Source organism: Chlamydotis macqueenii, chromosome 26 (assembly GCF_036417535.1).
Source record: "Chlamydotis macqueenii isolate bChlMac1 chromosome 26, bChlMac1.mat, whole genome shotgun sequence".
NCBI classification, from domain to species: Eukaryota; Metazoa; Chordata; class Aves; order Otidiformes; family Otididae; genus Chlamydotis; species Chlamydotis macqueenii.
This window is the reverse complement of record NC_141581.1, coordinates 4,111,066-4,136,676: the sequence shown is the minus strand read 5'-3', so window position 1 is coordinate 4,136,676 and position 25,611 is coordinate 4,111,066. Positions and strand designations below refer to the sequence as shown.

At 54.7% G+C, this 25,611-nt stretch overlaps 1 protein-coding gene across 6 annotated transcripts; it reads right to left on the bottom strand.

The window, feature by feature from the left end:
• Positions 1-1,445: 1,445 nt before the first annotated feature.
• Positions 1,446-18,498, bottom strand: MIER2 (MIER family member 2). Of its 6 annotated transcripts, XM_086767190.1 has the most exons (14): positions 18,468-18,498; positions 14,409-14,537; positions 13,719-13,806; positions 13,014-13,165; positions 12,142-12,267; positions 11,389-11,512; positions 10,650-10,759; positions 9,932-10,001; positions 8,117-8,268; positions 7,310-7,391; positions 7,110-7,204; positions 6,184-6,311; positions 4,999-5,135; positions 1,446-4,166 (listed from the first exon to the last, which is right to left on the bottom strand). In XM_086767190.1, exons 4-14 carry the CDS (start codon positions 13,155-13,157, stop codon positions 3,691-3,693), a joined length of 1,644 nt encoding a protein of 547 aa, XP_086623316.1. In that variant the 5' UTR covers positions 13,158-13,165; positions 13,719-13,806; positions 14,409-14,537; positions 18,468-18,498; the 3' UTR covers positions 1,446-3,690. The 6 variants fall into 6 exon arrangements, 5 of the variants coding, with proteins under 5 accessions (XP_086623316.1, XP_010115047.2, XP_086623315.1 ...); XR_015261143.1 differs by lacking the exons at positions 14,409-14,537; positions 18,468-18,498 and having other exon boundaries at positions 1,446-2,496; positions 3,425-4,166; positions 13,719-13,839; XM_010116745.2 differs by lacking the exons at positions 14,409-14,537; positions 18,468-18,498 and having other exon boundaries at positions 13,719-13,839.
• Between the last annotated feature and the right edge of the window lie 7,113 nt (positions 18,499-25,611).

The window sequence follows — 25,611 nt, the reverse complement described above, 5'->3', positions numbered from 1 at the left end:
GAGGGGATGCTGGGGGTGGGGAGGTTGGCCAGGCCCTGTGGGATGCTCGGGCTGTGTTGTGGAGGCGATGCGGCCTTTAATAGTCTTCCCCACCCCTGATAAATCTCCTCGTCGTGTCTCAGCCCCCGGCAGTCCTTGACTGTGCTCAGTGTGGAAGCTCTCCGGGCTGGGAGCACAGATGCGGCAGCGTGGGGCTCAGCGAGGACAGGATACGGCCCGGCGGGGTGACGCTGAGCCGCGCTGCGGGTGTCTGGCTCCACGCTGGAGCAGGGCAGAGGGGAGCGAGATAAAGCTGCTGCTCCCCTGCCCGCACAGCGTGGCCTGGCAGAGCGGGCGCCGCGGGCAGGACTTTGCCCCACGCGGTGCCGTGGCTGGCGGCTGGTGCCAAGGCGGCGGGAGCCACCCAGCAACGGCCCAGCCCGGCTGAGCTGGCTGCTTTCGGCTCGGGCCGGCCCTAAAGGATGTCACGGGGATGGAAAGCAGCTCCAGGCCTCAGCTCGGCCCCACGCTGTTTGCTCTGCCAGCCACGGGCCTTGCAGAGCTGCGTGGGCTGGGGGCAGCTGAGCCCCCTCCCTGCGTCACCGCAGCTGCGGAGGGAGCACGGCCGAAGCCCCGCAGAGCAGCAGGTAACAGGTCTCTTCCGAGGCGCAGGTGGAGCCGAGCCCTGGCCCCAGCAGCCGGGGTGCACGGCCGAGAGCTGCTCGTGCTCCCATCCGCGCTGCACGGACAGCAGCCGGGACGCTCCGCGTGCTCCCAGGGGAGATGCAGAGCCAGGAGAGCTCCCAAGCAGGGGGTGGGCTGCCCCCTTCCCACTGGCGTTTTCCAGCTGCGAGTGAGGGAGAGGGGAGCCCCTGTCCCCCCCGAAGGCCCTGGAACAGAAGGCAAGAGCCAGGGAACAGAAGTTAAGGGGTTTCTAACAAAACAGAGGGGCTTTGTGGTGAGGAACGAGCCTTCTCGTGGAAACATACAACACAGTTGCAGCAGGAACATTTCTCTCGCCTCCAGTATGTTATTTCTGGCTGAAGCCAGGGAGACGTGGATGGACCCCCGCCTCCCACCGCTGCGGGCTCTCCGAAGGCTGCCAGGGTTTCGGAGGACTCGGGGCACCTGTAAGAGCAACGAGCGCCTCCCTCCCCTCCATACCCAGCGCCAGCATGGTAAATTCAGCCAAGGAAGCTGGGCCTGCTCCCAGTTTGTGATGGCATGCCTGGTACAAGGCATGGGAAGGCAGGCAGAGCCAGGAACGGAGAAAGGAGGGACCCGAAAGATCTGCTGCCAACAGCTCCCTGGGTGCTGCGCTGGGCATCCCGTCCCTGCCCACGGAGCACTCACGGGGGGCGGGAGAGGATGGGACAGAGAAGGCAAGGACTCCTTTTCTCACTTCCACCATCACGCTGCGCAGGACTGTGGCATCTTAGTCTCCAAAAATAAGACAGGCTTCTGGCTCACTTTCAAATTAGGTTTTTAATTAAATAAATAACGGCGCGGGGTCTTCAAGGCAGTATCACTTCACAGTGTAGGGCTCCGGGGGGAAGGGGGGGAAGAGTCCAGCATCGGGAGCGGCTCAAAGTGAATGTGCTTTGTAAGAAGGAAAAAGAAAACCCCAACAAAAAACCAAAACCAAACCTCCTCCCCCTGTGACTCCCCCTTCCTGTCCCGGCCCTTTCCACCACTCTTCCTTAAAGTTATGTGGAAAAAGCGCTGCACTCATGTTGAAAGACCCCATGCGAATCTGTAAACAACACTGAAGAACATAAATAAGAGACGTTTCTGCCTCCCCCAGCCTCCCCTCTCCTCTCGTTAGGGCTTGAAGCAAACCAAAGGAAAAACGGTTTCAGGAAAACTAAGAACGTTCTCGGCTGACGGAGAGGAGACGCCAAGGCCTGGCCCTCCCTGGGAGGGCTGCCCGCACTCTCACCCCGCGTTCTCTTCTCCTTTCAGCCAAGGAGCTTCCTCTCTCCCCCAGAAAAGGGGAATCACAACCTGGGCAGTTCCACTATGGAGCGGGCCCTCGGATCTGCTTTCCATCTCCAGCGACTGGGAGCAGCAGCCGGGTGAGAGACCGCCGGTTACCACGTCCGGCTGACCACGCGACGCCTGCTCAAGGCAGCTGCGTGCGTCCGGAGCTCAGCACCTCCCAGCAGAGCCGGCTGCGGACCGAAGCAAACCCCCGCTGACGCATGCAAAACGGGTCTGGGGCTCGGCAGATGAGAGACAGGGTCTGATCCTGTCGTGCCGTGAAGCTGTCCGATGCCGTCTCTGTGCTCCCATCGCGGGGCTGAGCGCAACATCACAGGGCCGGGTGAAAAGGGGATCCGGGCTAACGGGTTTTGTCATCTTCCAAATCCGCCGGCAGCGGAACCAACTGCAGGATCACAGCCCGAAGGCCTCTACCCAAACAAGCAAAAAACCTCAACCCAACCCCTTCCCCAAACGCGGAAAATGGCTGGAGAAAGGAACATCTGCACCAGAGCCTTGCCCAGCAGACAGCACTCCCTGCACGGAAAAAAGGGGAATGAGAACACGTGGATTGAAGCCAGTGGCAAACCCCAGAGCTGGAACGCACCCAGGCAGCGAAGCCGCTCCGGACTCCAGCACACCCACAAACATCCCACTGTGGCTTTCTGCGCAGCGGCTGGCCGCTTCGCTGCCGTGCGGGGCCACCATTGTCAGCTCCTCAAAACGCGGCTAATGGCAGTAAAGACACACTTTCCTCTCAGAAAACAGAGAGCTTTTTTTGTGACGCAGAAAGAGGCAGGGATGCCCAGGACCGGTGTGCTCTCCTGCCTGGGGCTTCCATACTGGCACTGATGACGCGGTGCCCTGGGAGCCGAACAACCTCCTCCGCCTCCTCCCAGAGCCGAGGAATTGTTTGAACAAGCTGGGAAGTCACAGATGGTTCCATCTGCATCCTACCCTCTCGTACTGCAGCAGCCAGCAAGGATCAAGTCCTTTCACCACCAGCAACAGAAGCGGCAGCACTGCACCACTCTGGGGCCAACGTCGTCTAGAAACTCCCTTTACTCCCAGTACAACTTCTGCATGGCCCAGCACCGCAAGGGAAGGTGAGAAGGACTTCAACAGCCATGTGCATGCCCGTCACAACCCACAGCTGTTGGGAGGGGAACGGGGGGGATGACTTCTATTGCAACACACTGTGGGTGAAGGGCCAGGACTCCTCATCCTCCTTTGGCATCGCCATGCCCGTCTCTGCAGGCACACTGCCCCGCAGCCGGGTGGGCTGCGCTCCCTGCGGATTTCCTAAGCTCTCGGACCTCCAGACTGCATCCTCCGTCCCAGCCTCCAAAGTGCCAGCGCTACATCCCTGTTCTCAAAGCATCTCTGCGCTCAGACTGTCCCACTGGGGCCAAGGGACATCTCCCCTGTCCCAGGGACAGGGACTCTCCCAACAGCCTGGCATTACCTGGGGTGACACATGGTCAACGAAACAGGGGGGCGATGGACCTCCCCCCTCGTTAGAGGCAGCCACCAGCTTTGCGTGATTGTGTCAAAACGCACTGGAGCAGAAAGGTGTTTGGTTTCTCTGTAGCCTTGGATCAAGGAGGATGGAAAGACGGATTCTGACCAACAGCTCCAAACCGTCCCTGCGGAACAGTGGAAGTTCCAGGATTTCACTCAGTCAGGTCAAAGTCCTTGCTGGGTCTGTGACAAGTTTGTGACTGGAGACTCTCACTGTGACAAGGGCTCTGATCGAGCCACAGGTGCTGGGCAAGCCTGATGCGCAGTCAGAAAATTATTTACATCTCCGATGCCAATGAGGCCAAAATCTGTGACCGATAAGGACACTTGCGCAGGGGCCACCACTGCCTCTGGGTCTCTGTCCAAATCCACAGGGCCAGCAATTAAAGGCAAACCCTCATTAATGTCTGCAGGGAGAGTGAAGTCCATGGTTATCGTCTCACCAGAGCTCTGCAACGTCTCCTGCTTCTCTGCTAGTCCTGGTCCTGCCGGCGGCAAAGCAAAGAGCCCCGATTCCGAGGGGCTGGCAGTATGTTGCGTGCAGGAAGCCGGGATGACGCCCGAGGACGTCTCCGTGGTGGGGTCGAAGGAACAATTGGTCTCCGAAGGAGTACTGCACTCGTAGCCCTGCCCCGATTCACTCATGCTGCCCAGGCTGCAGGCTGTGCTCTCCACGCTCAGGGGCTCTGTGCACCGCAGAGGAGGGAAACGTTGGAGATGGAGAGACAGGGAGGAGGAGAGAGAGGGGGACAGAAAGCAAAAGAAAGCCAGAGTGAGTTCACAGCATACAAAAAAACCAGAATCTCGTTCAATCCCGCCTAATCACCAAAGCATTTGTTTGATGGCACAAACGTTTCTTTATTACAGCAACCAAGATCCCTGCCAGCGTGAAAGGCAAGATGCAGACAGCAGATGGGAGGCCATCAGTGTTTCTATGGAAATTAAAGGAAACCTCACAGAGACACTCCAAGATAAGCCAAATCCTAGGTCCTGTCCCCTCATGCTGACAGCCCCGGGGAGGTGCCTCCGCAAAGCCCTCATCCGTGACAGGACGGTGAGGGAACGAACCCATTTCAGGCTGTGAATCACAGCCAGCTCTCTCCGAAAGGAGTTTGCAGGTACAACCTGCGGCTTCTGGTGCTTTAAATCAGCCTCGGGACGAGCTGCCTGTGTCTGGAGTGTCCGTGTGTTAGTGCACTGGAAGCACCTAACTCAGGAGCCCAAAGTCAGTGCAAATCCTTCAGGTTTGTGAAGGACTTAGGCCACCCCTCTAAGCCTGAAGCAGGAACAACTCTTTTTAAGTCACTGCTGGTCAACATAGAGACAAAGTCTCCTTTGCTCACACCAAAGTCTGCCCAGGGCTGGTATCGGACACAGGGCAAAGGGAGCACACTGGCAAGGTGCGGGGAGAAGAGCATCAGGTGGAGAATGGCAACAGGAGAAAGGCAAAGGAGAGTCTGTGCTGCCGAGCGAGGGAGACTAGTTATCCCCGCGGCAGAAAGAAGTAAAGGAAGTTACCTGTGCTCTCTATTGCTAGCTGATCTTGACCAAAGTGAGAATCCAGGCAGCTCGTTGCAGAGGGGATTGGTGGGGAGCTCCGAGAACGACTGGCGTTGTCTACTTCACCCCCATCCAAGTCATTGTCGGCATAATCCCTGTGGAAAAAGAGAGAGAGCACTGCCACCACCTGTTAAGCAGAGAGATGCAGGCAGGGAAAATGGTGACTGAGATGAAAACCCATCAACAAATAAAGCAACAGGACTGCAGAGACCTCACCAGAATGAACGTCTATTCCTTCTTGGTCTGTAGAGCAGAGTTTGGACTCTGCACTGAGGCGACCGCGGTTAACTCAGCATGGCTAAGACCAGTCCACAATAAACCAGAACGGGCTCCGTGGCTTTCCAAAACAAAGAGCTCTGCCCCCCAGCGCTCTCCGAGCCTCAGCCCCTTCCGTACAGAAATAAACGGGCAAATGCTCTTCCCAGGGAACAGCCTGCTTCATAGGATGACTGCAGTGGGTTGTGACAACGTTAATGTGCCAGCAAAGAGCAAGCGATGAGAAAATATCTTTCCACCCTGGGAGGATTTGAGATTTCAGGTATTTTCCTGTCTTGCATCAGAATAAAAAAAAAAAAAAAGAAAAAGAAAAAGAAAAAGAAAAATCTAAGACTTCCCCTAATGTTTTTAATTGATTCAATTTAAATATTTCATTTTGACCTTTTAAAACATTTCAGTTTTAACCTTTTTGAAAACTATTTTCTGTAATTAGCATAAATTTCAAAAAGTGAAGAATTTGCCTCAAAGGGTGGCAGCAGGGAAAGACATTAATTCAGGCTCCAAACCACCAGAAACAGTGTATTTTTGAACTTAAACAGCTCCCTTCCCAAAACCTCACTGAACTGCATTATTTCCTGAGATCAGCCTTGAATCCCTGATCCTAATTTTTGTGGGTTCATTTGTCTGAAACAAAACAGTATTTTTCTCACACGAGAAAGTCGACGTCCAAGCAAATAATTCCTTTATCTTCCCCTCCCACACTAACAGTGTTTATGCTCTGAGAATATCCAGTGCATCCCTTCACGCTCCCACCCAATAAACATCCTAGAGCAGGAAGCGCAGTGTTTTAAGCGCAGGTGCTCTGCAGCAGAAACCTTCGCTGGTAGGTTAATATTACTAATTTTAGTGTGAGAATATTCCACGCACGTGGCTCCAGGGTGGAGGACGTACTTCTTCCTTCCTAAACGAGTCTGCTGAGTGAAGTAGTCATAGCGCTCTGATTTTTTCCACATGTAGTAATATTCCACACACTCGCCCACTGACCGGGTGCGCACCTGAGGAGAAACATCACAGAAAGCCATGCATCAAAATGGATCTCACGGAGCAAGGGCTATTCTCCCATTTAATCAGGACAGAAAATCAAGTGCGTTACGGTAGTTTATATTGCTATGGATACATCTAGGCTGCAGAACGGAAGCACAGACTGAGATTTCCAAGGTGGTAATCGACCAGAGAAAGAATTCCCCACAGTGCACAATTGTTTTTGCAGACCCCAGTGTGGGTTCACACACGGTACGTTCGTGCAGGACTTTCCTGCGCTTCTAGTAGCACACTTAACATCAAGAGAGCAAACCTGCATCCATTTTTGCTGGCCAGCGTCAGCATGCCCACAATTAATCAGCGGTAGAACTGGACTCTCTGGTTCTGCCAACTCCCAGCACAGCAGCATATGTTCTGAGGCCCAGCTCTCCCTACAACAGCATCTTTCGTTCTAGAGGACCCCAGGGGACTTTACAAAACATCCACATGCTCAACTCACTCATTCACAGAAGTACTGCAAGGGCTGAGAGTTTGGAAAGAACTTTTGAGACTCCAGAAAGGGCTAATCAGTAATTAACTGACATCACTCATGCAGGTCAGTGTTGTTTGTGACTTCTCCCACCTGGAAAATAAGGCAGAGCAGGGCAGTGAACAGCCCATCACCTGCGAGCATGAGTCAACACAAAGCCTGGGATGGGAACTCAGCAGTCCTGAACTTCCTGCATTAAGCGAGGCTCAAAACGTACCTCTGGTGCAAGTGCACGTGCCTCCTTCCCTGTATCTTAGTGGGACGCTGGGGTGAGCGCTCTTACCTTGTTTGCTTGGATAAGATGGAAGTTTTTCCCATGGACCCTGAAGCCATGTTCAAAATTTCTACATTCTTCCTCACTCCAGGCACAAAGCTCATCTACAGTAGAAAGAAAGAGGAATTGGAGATGTACAGAAAGAGTAACTCTAGGAGTTACACCTGCCTTGATGTTTGGGGTAGAAGGCAAATATGGGGGGTTCTCACCTCTGATAACCTTCACGTTGAACCGTAACCTCCGCAGTGCCTCTTCTGCGTTGAAGTTGCATTTAACCAGTTCATACAAAGCCTAGGAAACAAGAAAATCCTGACAGCACGTACCTGAGCGACGTACCACAAAGCAAGCTGCTCGTGACTCACGTTGGTCTCGTAAAACCTATTTTTCCCAGGAGCCATTTTGCCACTCACTGCAGCCTGACCATCAGCACTGATGATTCCACTTTTCAAGGCACGGGATAACAAAGCCGAGGAGTGAAAAGACGCAGTTCTACCAGCGGCTCTGCAGATTACAGGTGTGCCTGTGCGTTCCTGCAGACTTACTGGGAGAACCTAAGCTGGCTAGCTTAGAGGAAACACAACTGCTCTGAAGTTTCTTAGACAAACGTTTGGTCTGTGGGCTTCAAAGAAGAATTAAAGGACAGATCCAAAAGGATGTTCCTGCTGCAAGCTCTGGCTCAGAGAGTTTGGGATACTGCAAGAATATAGTTAAAACAGTACCCATTCTCTCTTTGCCCAATCTGTTACAAGCTTTCCACACATATAGTTACTGTGTTGGAAGAAAAGTACTTCCTAGGCAGGCTGGTGATCCCATCTACTACAGCCTTTTCCAGGCTTCCCAACAGGAGCGTGAACACCACAGCCAAGAAGCACACCCTCAGCTCTCCACGAAGCAGGAGTAGAGGCTCACGGGAGTCAGGTCTCGTTCTCGTTTCACTGGGTCTCTCAGTCAGCACCTCCATAGGAAATGTTGCATTATTACACCAGCACCAGGCTGCAAGAAGCTCCCACGCTTACCTGTTCGTTGTCCTTCACCATCTCTCCTTCCGGCAGGTTGCTGCTAGATAGCTCGTCCCATCGCCGCTTCACCGCACGGTACAGGAACTCTTCGACCTCTCTCTCAGGGAGTATGTTTGGGTCCCAAAGCAGCTGATCTTCATTCTCGTAGGCTAACAGAAAAAGCACTGCAATAAGCTCATCAGAGAAGGCTGCTGCTTTTGAGAAACGGTCTGCATGTACATGCACAGGAGAGACAGAAGGAGGAAGGAAATCTTTGCTTGGTACACGAGCCTGGCACTAGAGATGACAGCCATCTGTGTGAAGGTACTGCATTTTCCCTCTGATTTTGGAGGCAGATAAGCTTAATACTCTTTGTACCCCTTTTAGAACCTTGCTCAGCTTGCTTCCACTTCTTCAGAAGGGTTGGTTGACAAGGTTTTTCTTACCACTTTCTCAAAGATCGTTGCTTTGATTCATTAATCCTGGCACTTACAAAACCCTAGGTTCTAAGGCATCTTTTCCAGCACGGAGTAAACAAAACGAGTGGGAGGCAAGGGCAGCTTTGAGCTACAACCCTGGCCTGGGCGCAAGACCTTCTCCCTGTCCTAGACACAAAACTAAGCACCTGCAAGGCTGTCCCTCCCCTGCGATAGCTGGTAATGCTCCTCCGTGAGCTGCTCCACCCACACAGAATAGCAGGAGCACACTGCATCACTAATTGATTCTTGCCCCTTTCAGCTTTCAAGGCTCTTCGTCCATGAGAACACCGCGTAGAACAACGCAGAGAGATGCTGAAGTAAAATCACAGCACAGAGGAAAGCGAGAAGAAAGACTGCAATAAAAAATAATCAGAAATATTGAGATTTTTCTATTCAGATAAAAACATTAGCACCCTCTGCACTTAACTTGTTTCTACAGGCAGAGGAACCAACTCTTCTGCCCTGCAGAATCACTAAAATCAGGTTAGAGGCACTACAGACAGGGCACAGAAGACCCCCATCAGGACCTACTATCAGTTTCCTTTCATTTCACACCGATGCAAACATACAGGTTATGGAAAACGCTCGCTAAATCTCTGGTCTTCAATACAGAAGGCTGGGAGCACTGGTACAGTAACAGTGGAAAGTTCTGAGAACTGTATTGGGTAAATTCAAAACAGTACCTGCAAAATTGGTAACTTATCTCCTTTAGCTAATTAGCTTAGAGTCTGCTAGGATAAAAGAACTAGGGAGGAAGCAAGGAATTTCTAGAGACCTTGTTCAGAAACTCCACAAGCTGGTGCTGGTATTGCACCAGTTACCAGACACAATCTGCACATCGAGGCAGCTCCATCTACTCTGCAGACATCCCATCCAATCGGAAGCTGAGCAGCTCCAGGGGACACTGAATGAAAACAACTCCGGCTACTCAGGTTGGAGGGGACTCTGAGCAACCTGATCTGGTTGGAGATGTCCCTGCTCCTGGCAGGGGGGTTGGACTACGTGGCCTTTAAAGGTCCCTTCCAACCCAAACCATTCTATGATTCTAACACACCAGAGAAAAATAAGTGAGAATATCTCCAGAAGGGTATTCCTTCTCTTTGGCTGCAGCTGAGTCTCTCTCTTCCAAACCTGTCACACCAACCCAGTTTTCTCTCAGCTTCTTAGCTCCTGCAGCGGGATCACCAGCCCTATTCAAACAGGCTAGCTTAAAGCTAAGCTCAGGTGTAGCTGTAAGTTTTGGTGTCAACACTGAGAGGTGCCAAGCCTAGAGACACAGAGCAGAAACGGTGAACCAGATGCCCTGGCCAGCAGCCCTACATCCAAAAAAACCACGTAAAGCAGGTTGCCTTACCTTTTTCACCGTGCCTGTTTAAGTGGAGTATGGGAACAGTGGCTTGGTACTGAGGTCCAACCATGATCTCCTGAAATATCACCACAGAGAAGCGGGTAAATTGAAAGAGAAAACGCTCCACGTAGGCACTGAGGTGTACTTCATGGCTTGGGGACTACGACACCACGAGGCAGATTTATATATCGGTAGTCCTCGCTGTCGCTATTACTTCTAGGGAACCCGGACTATTTTATAGGGTAACTAAAAAGATTTACTGCCAGCCAGATGATACTTTGGGGACCGCAGGCATTTACATAGTTTTAATGTTAAAGATATAGGGGCAAGCAGCTAAGGCTGGAGATAAAGAAATGCAGAATCTCTTCTGCAGCCTTCACAACCAGGATGAATTTGGAAGCCTGCTCCTCTCTTTCGTGTGATGGTTCCCCCTCAGTAAACCCTGCTGGGAATACTGCACAGCATTTCACCTTTATAGTGCTACAGAGTGCAGTTTTAATTTACCGAGGCACAACAGCATTTTCTGTATCTGAAGCAGAAGATAATTTCAGATACAGGATTCAAGATCATATTTAAAAAAAACCTCTTGTAACCCACATCTGCCACCACCTTCCACAAAATGCAAGGCGCTGAGCAAAAGAAAATAAAAGAAAGAAAATTTATTGGGGAGATAATCACAGCGCTTTGTATTAGCTCCCCTTCTCAATGCACTCAGATCATTTACCTTCTTACACTCATTAGATGGGATGGAATCTTCCTCCGAATCCTCAGCCATGGAGGAAGCACACGGAGATGAACAGGGCTCTTTGTCTTCATCAGCAAGGAAGTTGTTTGCTTTGTGGGAAAGGAAAAGATCTGTAGTTATGAAATGTTTGGGTTTTTTTTTTCTTCCTACTGTTCTGTGTCCCCTCTCCTTCCCTTCATTTTCTGTCCTAGTTACTTTCAGCATGCTCCTCAGCCACAACTTACCCAAATTTTAATTTTCTCCTTTTAAATAAAAGGATTTGCACACTTGCCACATGAGTGGCGCCGACCAACCCAGGGAGCTCAGACTCCTCCATTTTGCAGGCTAGCAAAAGGAAAAAGGCACTTGATGCTGAGTTTCTCTCAAGCACTTTGGCTTCCGGCATATTCCAGTATTTCGGAACTGCCACAATACATCACAATACTACTCTTTCAGACTGCAATTACAGCAAGTCGCAAACCAATTCTAATTTTCTCAATGTTATGAGTTACAGTTACAGGCTCTTCTCTCCTCACCCCACCGCTCATCCACGCTCTATCACGCCCCAACCAACGCTTGGTAACACCATTGGCACTCAGATTTATTTGCAACCCCCAGAAGGAAAGTGGAAAAACTGATGTCAGGAAACTTAGTGACAAAATAAAGAAAAACATTCTTGCCCTATTCTACACATCACATCTAAGTAAAAACCAATTACTTAGAAATTAGTGACACATACAGCCAGGCTGGTTTGGGAATAGGTCCGACGCATCGTGGGATGTGACGGATGGAGTCAGATCATCAGCTGAAGACTGTGTCTCCTCCTCTTCTTCCCCTGAAAGCAAATCCTTCGCTATTTGTTCCTTTTAACAACAACAAGAAAGTGAAAAATATTTTTTAATTAAAAAAAAAAAATTTAAAGGAGGGGGGCAGTGAGGCCTAGACTAAAGCATTTCTGGCCAAAGGTGTCACATCTACAAACCTCCTCACCCTCCCACATCTTCTCCAAAGACAGGTTCTCTCTCACACTCCCTACCAATCCTAGATTATTATAAGTGGCCCTTTCTGTAGAGCTCCACCCAGAGCAAATATCTCAAAGACCCTGGAAGGAAAGAAGAAAAAAAAAAAAAAGCTTTCTACAGACTTTAGCTAGAACAGGAAGAGCCATAGCTTCAGCTGGGAAGATACAAACCTCCCTTGACTCTCCACAGATCCACATCTCTGTGTAAAGCCTTGTAACCCAAGTTCCATAAAGACTTCTTACAGTGTTCTTTTTAAAACAGCTATCCATTCTCCACTCTCCTCTAAATGCTTTAAATTCAACTTCTGCACCTGGTGTTCCTCACTGGGACACCAGAACAAGGCGAGCCCCTTCCCCTGGTATTAATCAAACCCCAGCTGAAAAGAGCTACTAGGTATCTCAAGCTCCAAGACCTACAGCAACCTACAGCGCAGGCTAGAAGCATACACCCAGGCAGACAGCTGCTCTTACCTTATCCAGAGTCATATCTGGGAGATTTGGAGTAATATCATTGCTCTCACTGTCCTGCTCCGAGATGGGATCAGACGCCTCATAGCCATAAAGTGCAAGCAGCTCCTCAAATGGCATTTCACTGCTCTGAGCGAAAGGAGGACAAAGCTTCATCAGGAATGGAACAATCACCGAGCACAACACCGGCTGTAGTGAACACAGAGATACGCGGGGCAGTCAAGGCAGCTCTGCGCTTCTCAGGGCTCTGAACCGCCTCGGGTAACGCTGCGTAACGCAGGAGGCATGGTCTGTCAGGACCCACCACAGCCTGTTCTCAAAGGCATGGAGAAGGAAGAAACTTTCACCTCAAAGCAATATGGCCAAGGGCACTTTAAAAATCTATTTCTTTTTATACCAGATTTAATGCTGGGGAAGAGATGCCAGACAGCAGGACTGTATTTATACTGAGGAAGGGAAAGAGCAAATCCCTGTTTTAGTCTTGTGCCTGACCTGAAGCAGCAGTCTCTGTCACTAAGAACACGCTTTGTGTCCCACTGAGGCCTTCGGGGGGCCCGCCCAGAAGAGGACCACGTCACCCCATCTTCATGGTTCCTCCACTGTCAAACGGACACTGCATATACACCCAACAGCCGACGGCTCTTCAGCACGGTGAGCGAAGGCCACCTCGGCAGAGGAAAACTCCCAAATTTATTGCTATCACCTGTTGTCACCCAACTTCCCATCCAAATTCAAACCTAAGACGTGTTGATGGGTGCACTGCCAGCTGAGCAAGCAAGTCAGAGTTTCTCACAAAGATCTTTGGTACCACAACTGTCAAAGCAAATAAGGAAACCCAGCAGGTAACTTCCCTTCCCCTCCCTCGCTGCCTTTACCTGAGAGGCACTGAAACTCTTCTCCAGCTCTTCTAAAGATTTCTGCTTCTCCTGAGTGTCATCATCTTCTTCCCTTTCTTCCCGTACGCCATAGTTCTGTGAAAGGATCTCTGCTAGGTTCAGTCGATGATCAGCTGAGCCCATTGACACAACTGCAGGGACGAGAAGAAGTCGGATATTAGCACCACCCCGGACTGATTCTTCGGATGCAGCAAAGCCTGGGATGACCTTTCCTCGTGCGCGTGCAGCCACGATCAGCCAGAGGAAGAGATCAGGCAGAAAGGAGTGAGAGGGGCTGGGGAACACAACTGAAAGAAGTCATTCCACGAGTGCTACATTGCAAAGCCTGCTCCTCTGCACTTTCGAGTCCCACAACCAACTGAAAGCTGAATCTGAAGCTTTTCTGAGTATTTGTGTCTCTCTCTCCTGACTGGATTCACTAGTATCATAACACATGAAGGCACACTGCAGCCCTCCCTTTGCCTGAGGCATTTTTTTTTGGATAATTACCCCTTAGTGCAGGAACAGGCAAATGGACACTTGTAGGAGCTTGGGCATCTTTAAGACTTTCCTCCTCCGTCAAACGGTACGGGAATCAACCAACAGGTTCGGAAGATGTTGGTAGGAGAAGGGAACAGATCACAGGAGCCTTGTTTCCCCTGGAAACCAGCCCAACAAACAGAAGCATACTTAAACTGCGGCTACCTGCTGCACTCTGAAGGCCCGGCTCTCCAGGACATAGACTGTGGGCTGGGTACGGCACCACCCTTGGACTCTGCCTGCCAACCGAGGCCTTCAAGGAAAGAGAAAAATACGGCTCAGACATCTCTTCTTAAAGACGTAACGTGCCTCCAGCCACTTAACCCCACCAGCAAATGCAATTCATTTCATTTCAAAGCAAAAGTTAACAAAAACCACACGGGGTAGAATTAGAAACTGCGCTGTGCAGAAAGAGCTCCAGTCAAGCGCATCCAGCAGCTCTCCCAAGCCTCCTCTCCTCCAGATTCACCACCTTCCCCTCAGTCTCTAACTGCATACGGTGGTGTTTCCATTTTATCTTCATCACTCCACTCATTATTTATCCTTTTACCAGTTTAAGACTCCGATCCTTATGGCTTACATTTTCTTGTAAAAGAAGGACTTTGACCCTAAGCCATTATTCTAAACACACGCACCGTGACGGTTTGAACACGGCGTTTTTATGAACCGACCCGCTCTTCGGAGAGGCAATCGGAAGCCACAACACGCTGGCTTCTCCCTAGTGCCTCACCGCATCCTCAGAGGAGCGAGCAAGGAAATTTAGAGCTGAGCAGGCAGCCAAGGAGCGCGGTAGGACTGCGAGTGGCACAGGTGAGCTGGGAAAGGGTGAGACAGGTAGACACTGAGAACAGGCACCTGCTTTCTGGCACTGAGGGCTCGGTCAGAAGTTCAGGCAGCAGTATGGGCTGGGGCCTGGAAAACAACCCAGGACATCTGCTGCTCCTTGGGCTGCCGCGCATGGAAATGCTGCTCATCAAGTTCAGCCTAGGTAGGGAGCAAGCAGGTAATTAAGCAATGCCTTCGGGTGACCGAGAGCAGCCGACTGCAGAAGAAAATCACAGCGTCGGTCCCCCAGTCACCAATGACATCTTTCTAAGGTCCTCAGCCATTCATAATCTCAGCCGTGCGCCATCACTCCACACTTACGCAGTGGGAGCCAGGACACCTACAATGCTGCGATACGAGGCTCTTACAACTTCGTTAAGAAAACATAGTGCAGCTTCACATCAAAATTTATCCTCTTACGATAAAGCAAGGTACGCATCAAAAAAGCCACCCCAGACTTTGGGTTCTGAGTTAGTGCCTTTGGGCAAATTCCGTAACTACGAGAGAGGCAGCGATTTTCCAGGTACAATTACCACTACGATAACAGTTGGCCTGGGAGGCAGCAGGAGATGTTGCCCTATAAGAGAAGGACCGAGAGGGAGCAAGGGGAAGGAGCTGTGAAGCAGCTGTGGAATTCTTGCTCCTTCCTCTACCAGGACCGGTGAAAAGAGGATGCCTCTAGTCCGGCTGGAGCACACGCTGTCCCCTGTGTCTGATTACTAGCAGCAAGACAACTCCACTGGAGACTGCTCTGTCTGGCTGCAGACAGAGCCCAGTGACTGCGCACACTAAAAGAAAAGAGTTTATGGGATAGTGAAAGGAGAAGGGGACAGAAAGGATTTGGACAGCCTCCATTTTCAGGACGGTCATACTGGGAAACAGCTTTGTAACTGGGCCTTGCTGGAACATGATGAAGTACAAAACCCTCTTGGATAAATCCTTCCAAGCAACCAACCCCAGTTTCATGGAAAGGATAAGGGTGTGGTCTACGCTTGGTCTACGTGGATCTGCAGAACTCTCTTTCCTGAAACAATGCTCTGCGTATCGATTGTGCCTCCTTCGCACAGGGATCAAAACAGAGCTGCACGCAAAGGATCGTGACAACAAAGACTGAAAATGTGGATGGACTGGCTTGAAAAGATGTCAAGAATACTTCAGGAACCATGAGATCTTATATTAATGACCGGGTGCTGAAACAAAGAGTAATGGTAGGACAGGATGATAATTCAGTAACGAATCACAAGTTTATTTCCCCGAAGCAGTAATGTGGCGTCAGAGCAAGTGGGAACTGCTGTGAGCTAGAGTCACCCTGAAATAACCAGCACTGCTGTGTCTGGGCTGAGAAAAGAAGAAACTTGTGACAGACAAAGCAAATGGCCCATTCCACCTCCAATTTACATCTGTTTGAAACCGAATGGTCCCTCAGATTGTCTAGCAATCAAGATTACCACAGAAACAAGTCAAAGGAGCAGGGGAGAATAGCAGGTCTGGCTTCAGAATGCAAGTGATGACAGGGAGAATATTCCCGATGACACCGACTGTCAACGCCACGTGACAATCGTTGGAGTTGAGACAATCGTTGGAGTTGCTTCGTTGGGAAGCAAGGCAGCTGTAGTCCCACACTTGAAATCCAAACGTCACACGGGAGGCAGAAAACGTAACATGTGTCAGAAAGACAGCAGGAACACCAAGGCACCACCAGATATCTCCAGAACAAGAACGGTTCTTGGCCAAGGCGCTGATGCTCCTGTTGCTGGTGCCAGTTTCGGTCACCAGGAAAGGTCACACTGGTAAACTCCACTTATTTCGACAGTGCAGCACGCTGCTGGAAAATGGCTCCTACAGCCACAGGCCATCTAATCACACAGGGGAAAAGGGAGATGAAATTCCTTTAATCTCGCTTTATGTCTCCCAGCAGCTGCTCTCCTTCTACTCCTTTCTGCTTCTCAGGCATGAGAACAACTCTCCTCTCAAAAGCGACACAGAGGTTGACCAGTTACTCACTCCCATGTTTGTATTTTTGGATGGCTCCAGCGCTCCCTCCTTAATTCCAGGCTCAAGTTTTTGAACACGGGGAACAACGCAACAGCCGTGTTTTACAAAAGGCAGGTCGAGGAAGAGCCTGAGCTTTTTGCACTAAGCCGTTTTCCAGTGCAAGGCAGATTGCGTTTGTCCAGAGAGAAAACCCTTCAGGCTGAAACCACTCTTGCAAGACAGCGAGGAAAGACAGAGAGGGTTTCCCTTCCCAGCGTTACTATTTTAACAACTAACGCGGCTTCCTGAGCAAGTTAGTTTAGCATGGATTTCAGACTCAGTGAGAGAAGCATTTCTTGAGAGTCACAGAACGGTTTGGGTGGGAAGGGACCTTAAAGCTCACCCAGTTCCAACCCCTTGCCCTGGGCAGGGACAACTTCCACCAGGCCAGGTCACTCACAGCCCCATCCAACCTGGCCCGGGACACTGCCAGGGATGGGGCACCCACAGCTTCTCTGGGCAACCCGTGCCAGTGCCCCACTGCCCTCGCAGGGAAGAATTTCTTCCTTGCTCTAGGGTCTCCATACTACTCGACTCAGGTCTATTCTCTAGGAACTCCAGCCGTAGCCAGAGGGAAGTGGAATGGATGGAAACGGATTCATCCTGTAAGCTACGCACCTGAAAGAGCAAAAAATTAACAGAGGACAAGCACCTCCTACGCTGCTCCGGAAAATCAGCGCCCCAATCGCACACTGCTGCCACATCACAGCAGAGATGCTCCGCAGTTCAAACCTCACCGGCAGGACAGCGGCAGCTCCTGGATCTCCCCAGGACGGAAACCTGCGCGCGCAACAGCAACGTGGCGCAGCGCGCCAGAGCGGCACTTCAGCACATCGCCACAGCCCAACAACGTGCCAAAGTAACGCTTCGGCACAGGCGAGTGCAGCGCCCTTGGTGCTCCACCAAAGGCGGCAGCGAAGACCAAACCATTCCGGATGGGACGAGGGGCAGGCCATACGGCAAATTCCTCAGGCAAAATGCTGGAATACCCTGAAAGCAAAGCCCTGCCACCGAACAGAAGTTGTCTCAGTGAGCGGTGTTCCAAGATCCCGCGAGAGAGCAGCCAGCTACCTCGATGTCTTCCCAGCGCCCTTTTCCCTCGTCGTGGTCACCGCAAGAATCTTGTGATGGAAATGAAGCGTGGATATCCCACGACAACCGTACCAACAGGACAGGGATGCTTCAAGGAGGTGTCAAGACCCGACAAGGAACGGCATGACCAGCCATAAGCACGGCAAAGTGGCGGCGGTAACATTTTGGCACGACGCACCAAGACGTTGCGACGGGAGCAGCAGCACAGGCGTCCCAACCCGGCACCAGAGCACAAGCCCCCCTTGACCACCTGCCCCCTTGACAGGACAGTTCTCCCAGTCCCAGACACCCAGCCGAACCATTCCCGCTGCCTTCCCCAGCCCCCTGCCATTCCCACGTTCCCAGTCTCCGTGCTCTCCCGCTGCTCAGGCCCTGTCACTCACCTCCAGACTCTGCAAGCCCATTTCAGGATCTCCACACCCCTCTGACCCCGGCTCCCAGCGACCCCGACGCTGTCGGACCCCGCTGTGCTAAAGCCCCGGGGGCTCCCGCTTCACGCTCTCTCCCCCAGCCTTCCGGACCCCGCGGCAGCAGCATCCCTCGCCAGGCCACGGGCGGAGGCGCCGGGCCCCCGGCCCACAGGCCCTTTAAGCGCTTCTCCCGGGCGCCCACGGGGACCCCTCTCCCGGAGGCCCGGCCACGGGCCCTCCGCCGCGGGCAGCCCCCGCTGCCGCGTCCTCCGGCGCCGCTCCCCGGGCTCGGGCGCTGCCCTCCTCGGCTCTCCCGCCGGGTCCCGCCCAGGCACCCCTTCCCCTGCCCGGCCCGGCCCTGGCGCCCCCCGCCCCGCTGCCGCCCGGGGCCCCCTCGGCCCGCGCCGCCCCATCCAGCCCGCGGCCGCAGGACCCCGGCCCTGCGCGGCCCCAGGCTGCCGGGTCCCGGGGAGCCCCCGGAGCCCGCGCTCGGCCGGGGGAGGCCGCAGGCCCCAGGCCCGGCCCGGCGCGACCCCGCCGGCGGCTCGCTCACCTCCGCCATGGCCGAGCGCGAGCGGCGGGGAGGGGAGGGGGAAGGGGGCCGCGAGCCCCGGATGCGGCGCCGGCCGCTGATTGGTTGCGGCGCCGCGAGGGCGGGGAAGCGCCGGGGGGGCGCGGCGGGGCGGGCGGCGCGGGGCCGGGTCAGGGGGCGGGGTCAGGGGGCGCCGGCGGCGGGGCCCGGGGCGGAGGCCGGGCTGGTACCGGTCACGGCGGCTCCCGGGGCGTCGTTCGGGCCCAGCGCCGCTGCCGTCACCTCCGCGAACCGGCGGGGGGCCAGCCGCCGCCGTCTCCTCGCGCGGGCCCCCGGCAGCGCTCCCCGGGGCGCCGGGCCCGGTCACAGACCCGCGTCCGGGCCGTTGCTGGGAGGGGGCGGGCGGGGCCGGACACCCGCTGCTTCCGAGCAAGCGAACAGCGGGAAACGGGGGGCACACGTCCCCCGGCCCTCGCGTTGGGGCCGGCTTGTAGAAAGGAGATTTTTTAGGATTTTTTTTTTTTTTTTGCGATGCCGGTGTCCATGGAACCGCCCGGGCGGCCCCTTTCCACCGGCCGTGGCTGGCGGGGGCTGCAGCAGGCCCGGGAAAAGTCGGTGGCTGAGGAGGAGCTCCACTGGAGAAAGCCTCAAAGCCAGGTCACGCCCCAGAAATGACACCAGGCGCCTGTCGGAGGCCAAAATCATCCTCACAACCCCAACCTGCGCGTTCTTGAACACCAAAGTGAACGGACCACAAAGCCCAGGTCTGCAGGAAACAAACCTTCAGCAACCCTGGCTGAGCAACTCGTTGATAAAAAGTCACTGCGTCTCGTTTAGCGGTCACAGAAGAGGGAAATCGCGCTAGGAGCCCAGGCCCTGCCTTGCAAGGAGGGAAATGCAAACGCTATTTTGTGATTCCTTGCCGTGGCTGTGCCCGGAGAACACCAGAGGTGCGCTTACGGAAGCTGCTCGATGGATCTTTGCAGCTCTGTTTAACCGATGACGAGCCACACGCTTCCAGAGCAAAATCCTCCACGCGCTTCGTTCTTTAATGCCGCGCATCTCCAGGGCCCCCTGTAGCAAACCGCCCCGCCAGGGACCCCTTCCGTCCCCCGGGGACCCACAGCCGGCGCGCCAGCGCTTTCCTCAAGGCGTGCGTTGGGTTGGCAAGACACACGGCTACGTTTGGCACCAGATCTCACCGTTTGACCCGGTCCAGTAGATCATGGTTGAGGTCAAGCTGCTGCCTCTCAGGCTGTGAGCAGATCCAGCCGCGACGCTGCGCTGGCGGAGGCTTTAGTGCTCGGTCGTTAGGAGTAACCCGGCAATTTGCTCTGCGTTTGGGTTTCGCTGGTGCTTTTGAGCTCAGGGAGCAAAGTGTTGTCAAGTGCTTCTGAAGTGGTGGTGGCCCTTGAGCTGAGAAGCAGAGCACTTCAGCAGGCCTTTATTCCTTCGCGCCGATCAGTCTAGCTCTTCTCAAAGGACTGACAGGTTGCAGATGCTGTTTATTCCTTTGAAAAAGTAACCTTCTCTCTAGCTTTCAGAGAAGTTTCTACAAAAACTGCTTTCTGCCTTGCTCCCAACAGTGCATCCAGGTGTTTTGTCAGCGTGAAAAGCGGAAAGGCCTGGATTTGGGGTCAAGACTTGCGGAGCATCAACTACTGCATGGCAGGAATTTCCAGGCCCTCTGCCTGTTTGCAGTTTGCTCCAGGAGCCGCCTTGCTGGTCCGCTGCCTACCCAGCATCATCGGGGAAGAGGTTCAGGCAGCCGCTGGGCCTGGTTCCGCACAAATCGCTGCGCCCCGTCCCGCGAGCGCTCGGCACCCGAACCCGCAGAGACCGCGGGCTGCGAGTTTGGGTTCACGCTCACACACCTTGCTGTTAGCTTTCTCTTGGTCTCGCTAAGGAAGCTTTGCTCTCCTGAACGTTTAGAGGGAAGGACTCGTGGCAGCAAATTTAATTCTTCATGACAACTGCCTGGCTCTACGTGTTATCTGCGTGTGGTGCCAGGAGCTCAGCTCTACTGACCCGGAGCCAGCTTCTGCTGTTTAATGATTGCAGTGCCAGCTGCCAGGCTGAGTCCCTCCGAGCGGCTGTGCTTCCCTGAGGGAGTGGTGAAACACTTCTCAGCAAACACTTCCCAGTATGTTTATTTCTCTCTTCGGAATTACCAGGTGCAGCGGTTCTCCATCCTGCAGCCACCACCGGACTCCGAAGACGGCACACAGCCCGTTGGTGGTGCCGGCCTGCAGAGCAGTTGGCGTGTGAGCAAAGGGAGCCCTGCGTCAGAGCAGGAAGTCAGAGATTTTAGCATCTGACAGTCAGTATTTCGAAATTTTGGAATACAGAGTGGCTTAGAGTCCCCCCAGGTGTTTGCAAGTCATGACACCCCAGGTCAAAACACCGTGCTGTTTTGCAATCGCTGCTCTGTGGACGAATATGACAAAACAAAGAGGGGTGAAGCGGCTTTGGCCGAATCCAGGGTCGATTTGGCTGCAAAACAGGGGTGGACCTAGGTCTTTCCCTCCTTTCTCCCCTCCGCCTATGCTCTGCCCGGGAAGCAATGCTGCTGCTTGGAAAAGCTTTACCGCCCTGAGACAAACAGCAAATATTTTTTTCACCTGATACGGTTCAGCAATGGGATGTTTAACCACAATAGGAACAAAAAAAATTCTGTCAGTACTGGGAAAGGAGTAGGGAAGGAGGGATTTGTGTGTGGATGTGTCCTGCTGCAGGGCAGGCATCCGCAGAGCGAGGGACGGTCTAACTGCAGAGGAGGCAGCAGAGCTGTGGCGTAAGCTTTGCCTGTGCAGAAACTCTTGGTTTGCTGTTGGTTGTGGCTGTCAACAGACGGAAGAACAGTGTCTAATTCTTCACGAAGTGGTTATGAATTAAGCTGTAGGGAAGAGTCTGTTTTCATGAATGCTAGATGGAGCTGTGCTACTCACAAATAACACACCAGCCCAGGTTTCAGGCAAGCGTTTACGCTTCTGAAACATGCAGGCGTCTCAGCATGGGGAATGCCCCCGTAACGTTCAATCAGATTATTACCGATCAAATCAATCAAATTATTACCAATCTTATCCTTCCCAGAGTTGACGGTACAAAAACCCTGACACAACAGCCTGGTCCAATTAAAAAATTCATCTTTCTGACAGTTACGAGGTCTTGGAAAGACAAAGTCTGGAGCCTCACCGCTCACGGCTTCTGGAAATGTCGTGCCTGCATTCGCATCCCAAATGGATGGTTTGTTCTCTTCCCTCCCTCCTGCAACGATCCCGAACTGTCTAAATTCATCTTCAATACCCTCTTGACAAACTCCCGATTTTACCGCGTTGCCATGGGAGTGGGCAATTCGGTGCACGCTGGGGATTCGCCCTGCAAGTCGGATGACGCCCAGGCTGCCATCCCGAGCGCTGGAATATCGGATGGCAGCGCAGGTACAGGCAGGGAGGTGTAACCGCTCCCTGACAGCCGTTCGAATAGCCCGTCAAGGGTCCGCAGTCCCGCGGCCTTCGCACCTGCCAAATAAACCAGCCGTGGGATGGTAAATCCTTTCAAGATGTCGACTTTCTGAAAAGGCCAGCGCCGAGAGGACAGATAAGGCACATTTTCTGTTTCCTAGCACGCTCCGCTGGTGTGATAAGAGCCGGAGTCAGAGCCGAGGGGAACGACAAAGCCGCGCAAAGCCTCTCCTGCGACAACAGAGGGACACGCCGCCAGCTCGCTGGCGTATCACGCAATACCCCCTCGACCTTCCCCGACTGCAGCCTCCCCGACAGACCGGTTGCTCTGCTGCTCATGGGACTGATCCTGCGTCCAGTGAAGTCTCTCTGTTTGAAATACACGCTCCTGCCCTGCAACGTTCGGCCCTACCTTAAAAAGACCTCTGTGGGTGCCCCATCCTGGGCTGCCCCAGCCCCACCCGCTCTCCGGAGCAGCCCCTGGGTGCTGGGGGCTAATCACAAAATTAAAAAGCTGTAATCAGGAGAGGATGCTCTCCCTTCCCCCTTCCCTCCCTAGCACTGCCCACAAGTGTTTCTCGTTGGTGTCAAATAATTAAAAGCAGGTGCTTCATTCCAGCCTTGATGAGGGGTGCGTGAGGCCAGCCTCACCTGGATTTGGGTCCCAGGAACCCCCCCATCCACCCAGCCGGGGGGCTTGATGCCTTCCAGCCTTGAGCCTGTCTCTGCCCAGGGTTCCTGGGTACCCCCTTCCCCCTGCGAACCCCCCCTCCCTCACCCTGCCGCCAAGGGAGCGGCCTCAGATGCTGCGTGCGGGGCTGCCCGCCTGCCACTCCGAGCTGGCGGCTCCAGGAGGGAGCTAAATGAGGCAGCGCTGATGAGGAACTCATTAATTCTGGGCCCTGTCAGCCTTACAGGGTGATAAAATGCCGCGTCCTTCTGGAGCAGCGGGATGCAGCAGCAGGGCTGGAAGGGAGTGGGGCCATCTGTCCTGCAGCCGTCCCTGCACCCCCCCCAATCCCGACACACATCTTGCATCCAGCCCCTCGTCTGCCCCCAGCAGATTGGGGGAGCGTGAGGGCCCCCCAGGAGGAACAAGGGGGCTGTAGGGTGGACGGGGCCCCCGCACGTGCGGGTTATCTGCTGGGTTTTCGCAGATCCTGCGTTCACCGTGGCCGGCCTGCGCGCGGAGCGTGTGTGACTGCCCGCCTCCTGGGCCCCGTGCGCCCGCGTGTGCCTCGGCGCGGCCGCCGTGCGCTGGCGTGCAAGCGTGTGCCGGTGCACGGGGTGGCACGTCTGCGGGGCGGCAACACGCGTTGCTCCAACCGTCTGGGCACCGGCTGGGGGCTCCCGCGGCAGAGCGTGCCTGGCAGTGCTCCTAATAAATTCAGCGTTGCCCTTCACATCAAACGGCCACGCGAGAAGGTGTTTTTCAGCCCCCTCTTTATTCCGTGCGCCAAACGCGCCGCTCCTGCGCCTTGCCCTTGCAAACATCTTGTTCACAGCTGCGGCTTCAAAAGGACCAAGGGAGAAGGAGGGGGAGGCTGTGGGGCGCGACACAAAGCCGGGGAGCGCGCTGGGACTGCCCGCCGTCACCGTCCTCCATCGGGGAGGAGCTGAGACCCCCCCCGGATGCAACCCCAGCTCTGCTCCCCCGGGATGCCCGCGGCTGGTGGTGCTGCTGGGGCCTGCCCTGTCTCCAGCCGCGTCGCGAGGCGATGCCAGACGCCTCTGGCAACGTCTGGGGCCAAATCGGGGCTGGCGGCATCCCGCAGCCGAGCGAAGGGGCGGGAGGTGGATGGAGGGCGAGGGGGCCTGTCCTGCTCGGCTGCCTCTGCGCCTCTTCCTCCTTGCTGTGCTCTCAGCCCAGCCCCATCCATCTTGCAGGGCTGAAACCCAATTACCATCCCGGTCGCCGGCGCGGGGAGGGGGGCGGCGCGGCAGAGATGCCCATTAGCTCTGGGGAATGGAGATGAAGCGATAGGAGCTCTAATGGCTTCTCCGCCGAGCCCTGATGTCAGCAGGGCCGCAGGGCTGGCAGGATGCTGTGAGCACGGGGGGGGGGCACCTCTGTCCCCCACCTCCTCAGTGTCTCCGGCTGCCCCCAGCTCCCCGCCCCGCTCGGTGCCACCTCTCCACCCTGATGCCATCCGTTGCGTGGTGGAGAGCCTGGCGAGAGCTGGAGACGGGTGCCACGGAGGGATGGGGAAGGGGACCCTTCTGCCCCGGGCAGACGCCAGCAGCAGCTAAATCCTGGTTTGCACCCCTTGCCAGGGATCTCAACGCAGATTTCGGGCCACGTGTGTCCAAGCGTGTTGCTTGCACGGCTGAAAACCACTCCAGCACCCACGGGAGCTGTCCTGAAGGGTGGCCCAGCAGCCCAGAGCTGTTCCCTCCCCACCCTCTACTGGTCCCACTGGCAAGAGGGGGGTTTGGCAGTGGAGCCTGCTGATCTCTGAAGTTTAATTAACCCCGTCTCCCTCCTGCGCAGCCTTCCCTTCCTCTGCTCAAATGCCACGAATGATCCTATGCAGATGCTAATCTGCAGAAGGAAGAAAAAAAAAAGACAAAAAAAAAAAAAAATTCCACATTTAATTGCAGAACATAAAGATATTACGGGGTCATTAAAACACCATGAATATGGAAATGAAATCCGCAGGCATCCGTGCAGATAATGGCAGGGAGGAGGGAGCCGCAGGTGAAACTGAAAGGTGGAAAGGTCGGCTCGGTCTGGATGCGTCGTTAACCCCCTGCTCCAAGCAATCTCCAAGGAATGGGGGGCATCTCGGGGGTCCCGGGGGTCCTGGCCTCACCCTGTGGGACCCGGACCGTGGTGCTGCCCGCGCAGGGGCCCCGGCTCTGGGGAGACCGGCCTCCGCGTGCAGCTGTGGGAGCCCCCAAAGGAGGCTGAAGCCCCTGCCGAGCCCGGTCTGCAGCTCGGGGGCCGACGGCAGCAGCGTGGTGGGCTCCGTCGCGCCCGCTCTGCCACGCCCTCGCACCGCTCCCGGCTGAAAACAGGCTCCCAAAGCTGCTCTGGGGGCAAACGCTACGGGAAAGGAGGGAGCTGGGGTGCACCTGCGACGTGGAGCCGTGGGACCCCAAGGCAAAGCGGAGGGACGCCGGGACGGTGGGGGCAGATGCGAGCTTTCGCTCTCCGGGGGCTCGTTCCCACCCTGGGGTGGCTGTGGGGCTCGTTAATCGGCTGATCCCAGCGCCTCGTCTCCCCTCCGCCGCTCCCGGCATCTCAGGAGCCCTCCCGCACCGCACGCCGCCGGGTCTGACACTGATGGGAGCTGCTGAGCAGAGAAGAAATTAATAGGGGCCTCGCTAATTGGAGCTAAGACACTGGGAACGGGAGACGGGGCTCCACGGAGCGTTCCCATCTGGAGGGCAGGGTGGCTGCAGCCGGAAAAGGGGGTGCCGTGGCCTGGACACCCTGGGCGCAGCCAGAGCCGGGAGAGTGGAGGGAAGAGGATGACGGAGAGCCTCGGCGTGCTCCGAAACCACCCAGAATTTCTGCTGCTGCTGGCATCCCGGCCTCGCCAGCCAGCTGCTGCCTGACGGGAGGGCAGGGCGAGGAGGGCAGCACCACCACCGGACCCCCCAGACCCCCTGGACCCTCTGGACGGCGCTGTGGGTGCTCTCCTTGCCGGGCTGCCAGAGCTCCGCTGCTCTCCCAGCAGCAGCTTTTGCCTCCGGGG

Coding starts and splice junctions, on each gene's coding strand:
- MIER2 (XM_010116745.2), bottom strand. CDS start 13,839: ATGTCTGAGCCGTATTTTTCTCTTTCCTTGAAGGCCTCGGTTGGCAGG. Junction 10,002..10,649: donor CATCTAATGAGTGTAAGAAG/GTAAATGATCTG, acceptor GTGATATTTCAG/GAGATCATGGTTGGACCTCA. Junction 7,205..7,309: donor CAACGTGAAGGTTATCAGAG/GTGAGAACCCCC, acceptor TTTCTACTGTAG/ATGAGCTTTGTGCCTGGAGT.